This window comes from Polypterus senegalus, chromosome 12 (genome assembly GCF_016835505.1).
Source record: "Polypterus senegalus isolate Bchr_013 chromosome 12, ASM1683550v1, whole genome shotgun sequence".
Classification (NCBI taxonomy): domain Eukaryota; kingdom Metazoa; phylum Chordata; class Cladistia; order Polypteriformes; family Polypteridae; genus Polypterus; species Polypterus senegalus.
This window is the reverse complement of record NC_053165.1, coordinates 11,882,381-11,888,644: the sequence shown is the minus strand read 5'-3', so window position 1 is coordinate 11,888,644 and position 6,264 is coordinate 11,882,381. Positions and strand designations below refer to the sequence as shown.

The 6,264-nt window shown below is 44.9% G+C and overlaps 1 protein-coding gene across 1 annotated transcript; it reads right to left on the bottom strand.

The window, feature by feature from the left end:
• Positions 1–1,197: 1,197 nt before the first annotated feature.
• Positions 1,198–5,172, bottom strand: bhlhe40 (basic helix-loop-helix family, member e40). The gene is made up of 5 exons (XM_039770773.1): positions 4,614–5,172; positions 4,441–4,513; positions 4,108–4,215; positions 3,797–3,920; positions 1,198–3,285 (listed from the first exon to the last, which is right to left on the bottom strand). Exons 1-5 carry the CDS (start codon positions 4,691–4,693, stop codon positions 2,420–2,422), a joined length of 1,251 nt encoding a protein of 416 aa, XP_039626707.1. The 5' UTR covers positions 4,694–5,172; the 3' UTR covers positions 1,198–2,419.
• Positions 5,173–6,264: the final 1,092 nt, after the last annotated feature.

Below are 6,264 nucleotides of genomic sequence, written 5' to 3'. Positions count from 1 at the left end.
AAGGAATCCATCAAACCAAAGAGAGCTGCTTTGTGCAATCTGAATGGTGCAAAACATCACACGCTCAGTGCGAGCTGTGAACAGGAGATGTGTCCAGAAATGAAGACGCTGACAGCAGCAGCCAATTACGTGTGCAAGATGGGTGACACTGTGGTCATGAGTCTCACTGGGATGCAAGCCAGCAGAGGAAGTATGTGGCATTTACAAGTGATCCTTCCTAGAAGCCTGGGTATCAGAGTGAGAGCACTGCCGCTTTCTCGATAAATTAACACTTTTATTTGTAGCCATTAAATAGGATTATTGCAAAACAACTTCAGCCAAACTTTGAAGATTAATAGGAACCCAGAATGATAAAACATAAATTTGACTCATATTTATTGCAGTTTCTTTTACTTGACTTCTTTTACATTACGGCTGTTTGGTTCCCTGCATTTCTTACTAGTGAAGAACTTATGTGTAAAACGCTCATGGCCACTTTTTGTCTTTTGAGACTAAACAAATGCCCGTCTTCTTTGGAAATCTAACAGGAAATCAGGAAGAGGCAACATCTGCTACAAAACCTGCTCATGTTTTTGGGGGATTTACAGCCGCACATTAATTATCAGCATGAAGCTACCGTGTGCAGGCAGTTTAGCAGTAAAGTAAAAAACCTCCCGTCACTTGCTGAAACTAGTTTTGTAGACTACATCCAAGTAAGTGAATAGAACATGGTGGATTGGCTTAGCATGATTTCCATGCATGTCACTGACAAAAAGGACTGTATACAAGGTTGAATTCTTAACCACTTGTTATCAAGTGTTCAGTAAATAAAAGCCAGATCCATATGTGAAAGCGGACACAATGAGCTGTAAAAGGATATGGACTGAGAGAGTTTTTGTTCCAAAGCCTCTTCGTTTCTAATTTACAAAACTTCACTTTGATTAGTCAGTCAGGGGAGTTGCATTGCGCAGATTATTGCATGGCTATTGGGTGCATTCTTCAGCTCCACTGGGCCAGAAAAGAGGTTATAACTACTCTGTGCAATACGTGATGCATTAGTATTACTTGGGAACCACATTACTGGCATGCTTCTACGTACAACTCCACTATTGACACGTGCCACACCTTCAAAGAACAAGTCAGGAACTAGAAGGGCATCTCTGTTTACAAAGCAACACTAAATGTTGCACAAGAAAAATAATTATTTTATTAATATTATATATATATATTTCAACATTTAATTATAGACAAAATATATACATAAAACAACCTTCTTCTGTTTCTGCAATAAAAATCCCAAGTACCGCTCCCACATACAAAACTAAACTGTTTTAAAATGATACATTCATCTCTCGCTTTACACTCAAATATTTACACAAAGAAACTGGACAGGCTTTTGATATATATTTTACAAATAAAAGGCAACATGATATATAACAGAAACCAAAAAAAAAAAAAAATTGAATGCACTGGTGTCTTAAATGGTCAGACAGCATTGCCAGTAACCTGGCAGGCTGATGGCCACCCCAAAATACAGTTCCAAGGGCGAAAGAAACCTGGTCGTTCACAGAGCCTCTACAACATCACACACTTCTCACGGCCTGTAACCTCAGAATCGGTGGAACTGAGTCTCTCAAAACGCATGTGGTGATAATATTACACATTAACAAAATGAATTCGGAAGTTTGCTACTTAAACAGTCTTTATCAGTCTGGGCATTCAGATTAACAGGCATGATCATCAGCATCGCGCACACCAGTTTCCTATCGCAGTCAAGTCACAATATAGTCACTGCCAATCCAAACCTTTTTGTGTTTTCTTCTGACACGCAACAAAACAATAAAATAAAACAGTACAAGAGTTTTTTTGGTGTTAACGTCTGGGGCAGTACAGATACTTCAGCAAAATGGCACAAGACAGCTAAAAAGTCTGTTCCATTCTCCAATTTATAGCAGTCAAGCTGAAAGCAGCATCTACAGGATTCTTACATTCAACAAAGGTGTAAGTGCAAAAGGTAGGTAAATATTCTTAGTTGCCCTGACAATCTGGGGTAAAGGGGTGGCAATTATTTAATTAAAAACACCCAATATTTAGTTCCTCAAGGTAGGCCACACACACACATATACACACAAACAATGATTCTGTAGTTGTGCCATTCTTTGACAATTTCTCTTTCACCGTTCACAGCATGAGATGTCTGCAACCCCATTCCCCAATGTTTTTGTTGGGCAGCCTCATTATTTTCCTTGTTTAATTCATAAAGATGCAAGGGCCACTTAGCTGGAATACACATGCCCATCACTTTTTAACTGGCCGCAGTAAGCATTGACCATGCGCCTAGTCCAGTGCTTTGCCAGCTTAAATGACTCCCAGACAAACAGGCACTCCTATTTATAGACAGTGGCAACATTCATTTCATAGTGTTACATGTAAAAGGTTCTCAGTCTTTGGTTTCTAAGTTCAAAGGTGAAGTTTGCTTTAAAGCTTGACGCAGTGCTGGAGAGTCCAGAGAAGACTGTGATGTGTGCGGTGAGCCCATGCCTGGAGATATAAGAAGAGATGGGGGGTGCTTCTCTGGGTTCATAACGCTTGAAAGTGTGGATGACACATTGGAGAGTCCAGGATAGAGAACTGGCATTGAGGCAGGATACCAACATTTCTCAAGTATTGGCAAATATGCTGCCGCAGAAGGAGGGATTAAATAAAAAGGCAGACACAAAGGGGGCTGATGTGAAGAAAATCCCAATAAATTACTGTGAATACCCAACAACTCTTTATTAGAAAGAGCATTATCCTCTGTTGACCCGGCCCTTGCCCTTTTAGCTGGTGGATCATCAGTCTCTTGTTTGATTGTGGCTATCCGGTCACTGAATGAGTATTTGAGTTCATCTTCTTTGCTGCAGTAGTGACGGTCAGCCTTAGTCTCAAGTTTTTCCAGTTCACCCCCATACCCACTATCAGTATCTGTATCACTGCCACTCTGCTCACTGCCAGTCTGCACGTAAGTCCTCTGAATGACTGGAACACAGTTTTTGCCATGTCCTTCAAAACTCATCGGTTGGGGAGGAGAAGAAGATGTGTCTTTTGCATCCAGGCTTTTCTGACTGTCACGCTCCATCCGCAAACCCTGGGTCTCGGGCATGATTTCAGCAGCAACTTTCTGGAGGTGGCTGATCATGTGGGAAGGTGTGACATGCTGGCCATCCTCTTGCTTTGTCAGAAAATGCAGAACCTCCCTTGCACACAAGTGGAAGCCAGAACGAAACATCTCCTCACTGCTGTCCTGAAGTGGCATTGTCTGCTCCCCTAGATGGAAAAAGTAACATCGGAGTTAGTGAAACCTAACAAATTCCTTATTCAGGATACCTGTCACATAAAACATCTTGGAAGTCATTGACAGACTGGGGTACAGTGTACCTCTGGCATTCAGAATTACAAAAGATTTCTATTACTAGCGATTCTTCACTTTTAAGATTTGTGTTATTGCCCAGTCTGTTCTGAAAATCATCTCGTGATGGTGTAGGTTGTCCATAAGGCTAGAACATAAAAATCGGTTTATACCTTAAATAGAAGAACTGGATCTGTGCACGCATGCATGAACAATCAGACCCGCATAATCCGGAATGTGCAGCTAAACTTTTATTTTGGTGGCACTAAATCCGAAGCTTTAACTAGGAACACCGGCAAAACGTTGCTGCCAATAAAGGTCATCTAATACTTTTTTATTGCGCAAACCTGGATTCGATTAACAATTTAATAAGACAAATGTGTTCATATGGAAGAACGCACAAAAAGACGATGAAAGGCGGGCTCTTACCGACTTGCATGCCGCTTTGCAGCGCCACGATCTTCTGCTGCTGCTGCTCCAGGAGAGTCGTCAGCGCTTTCACGTGCTTTAGTGTCAATTCCAGGACGACAGCCTTCTCCAAGTGACCCAGCGTCTGCAAATCAAGGAGGTAAAGAAGGGTTACTTCTGCGGGCTCCGCTGCGACTTGTCACTAAGGGTGACAACTAGATGTCGGCTCCAGCTTGGCAGTCACGACCTTTGCCTTGTCTGCTCCGCTGGGGCACCATGTAGCGTGTTAATCACATCCTATTATTGTGCTATGTCCAGTGTCCTTCACTCACCGTAAGCTTCAGATGCTCCGGTAGAAGATCTTTGAGCTGCGCGATGCACTCGTTGATCCTGTCGCGTCGCTTCTTCTCGATCAGTCTGTGGGGCAGCTTGTAGGTTTCCTACATTAGACAAATAAATATATATACGGGTTTACAATTCGCACTCCAGCCATACTTTGCTTCTACTAAACATCCATCCATCATCCAACCCGCTATATTCTACTGAACACTCATTCAGAAAGTTGAAAGTCTATTTTCAACACATCTGCCGGTCTCGTTTTCATTAACGCGAGCAGCTGCGTGCACCTTGGGTAGGCGGGAAGCGCGCCGAGGGTGAGCACTCACCTTGCTGTCTTCACCGCGCTTGATTCCTCTTCTCGGTTTGTAGACATACATGTGAGGAAAATCCATCCTGCTCCTGCAAGGTAAGTGAGGCAAAAACATTAATATTAGATAAGAACGCTTTAGTGCACGCCACCGACCTCCCTCCTCTTAGAACATTAAAATACTGCACGTACCCCGCCAGGTCCGAGCTGTCCTGAGACGCGTGTTTCACCAGACAAGGCGGTGGTGGTTGCGCACTGGTAATCCTTTCCATGCCCTCGGTTTGTCTCACAGTGAACAAGACACTGCAGTCAAGTGTACCAGTCCGATGAAACTCCGCTTGTTTTATGTGCGCGCGACGTCTACCGAGATCCCCGGGAAAGTCGGCTGCTGCTGTGCGAAGCCGCGAGCTGGAATAAATGCTTCGGCGTGGGTGGATTAGGCTACGTGTTAAATAAAGCCGCCTGTGACTGGAGGCACGTCTGTGTCTGGAGCTCTATAAGTGACTGCCTCCCTCCGTCACATGAGACTCACGTGTCGGCGAGCGCTGCCGGTGGCGCACTACCCAACGCCCCCCCTCCGCACTGCCCCGTCGCCTTCCTGAGAAGAGGAGGAGGGGGGAGGATCCGGCTGCGGCGTGAAACCCGTGCGCTCCTTCCCAGCTGTCACGAAACAAGAGATATATAAAGACAGCTTCCTTAGGGATACCCCCCCTCCCTCCCCTCCGCAAATCGTGATCAGAATCGGAAGGAGTAGGGAGGGGGAGAGAGAGAGAGGTAGAGGGGGTCAGGCTGGAGTCTAGCCGCTAGAAAAGCACGCTTTCCGGAAAAAAAAAAACGTTTAATTTCTTTTTTTGCAACATTCACTCTGCAAATCGCAGATTTTTTTTACGCTTTCCTGGGAGATTACGGGGCACCTCATGCATGGATTCATGTACACTGCGCTGATGATTATCACCACCGTGCAGTCCACGATCGTGACTAATCAACGTGATTCCGCCAGAGCCACCCGCTGAATAGTCCCACTTGGATGCTAACTTGGAGATCATTCCGGGTCAGCTGACACATCCCCTGATAAAGAGTTATAAAATGACACTTTTTTAAGATATGCGCATATCTCGGATGAAAAACATGCCCCATGATCTCTTAGCGCTTCAGTTCTGAGGTACGGGCTGCGTGGCAGCTGACCCAAAATTTCAGAGTGGGCGGTCACAGTTCTGGCTTCCTTAATTGTCACATTTAAATGAAGGCTGCACGTCCATTACGGTGGCGCAGTTCTCCCTGTGTGGAGTTTGCATGTTCTCCCCGTGTCTTGCATGGGTTTCCTCCGGACGCACCTAGGTGTTTGTGTGTGTGTGTGTGTATATATATATATATATATGTATATATATATATATGCATATTGTAATCTTTTTAGTTAGCCAGTAAAAGGTGTTATTTTGCGTGGCTTTTCTCTATTTTCAGTTCTTTTCAACACAACACACAGTGCACCAACTCTCAAATATGCTCAGTCCTATACTTTCCTCTTTCTTTTCTTCAACTGCTTCCACTCCTCTCCCGCAAGCTCCATCCTCTTCCACTCCTCTCCCGCAAGCTCCATCCTCTTCCACCTGACTCTGGCTCCTTGAATGGAGTGAGGCAACCACTTTTATAGTGCACCCAAAAGTGCTCCGGGTGCTTCCCGATTAACCTCTGCCAGAGGTTCTGGGTGTGGCAGAAGCACTGCTCGTGATTCCAGTCCTCTTTAGGCAGCACCTCCGGGTGTGGCGGAAGTGCTGCAGATCATTTCCAGAGCTGTCTAGGCGCCCCCTGGTGGTGTCCCCAACAGGCTTGCGCTTCTAAACCC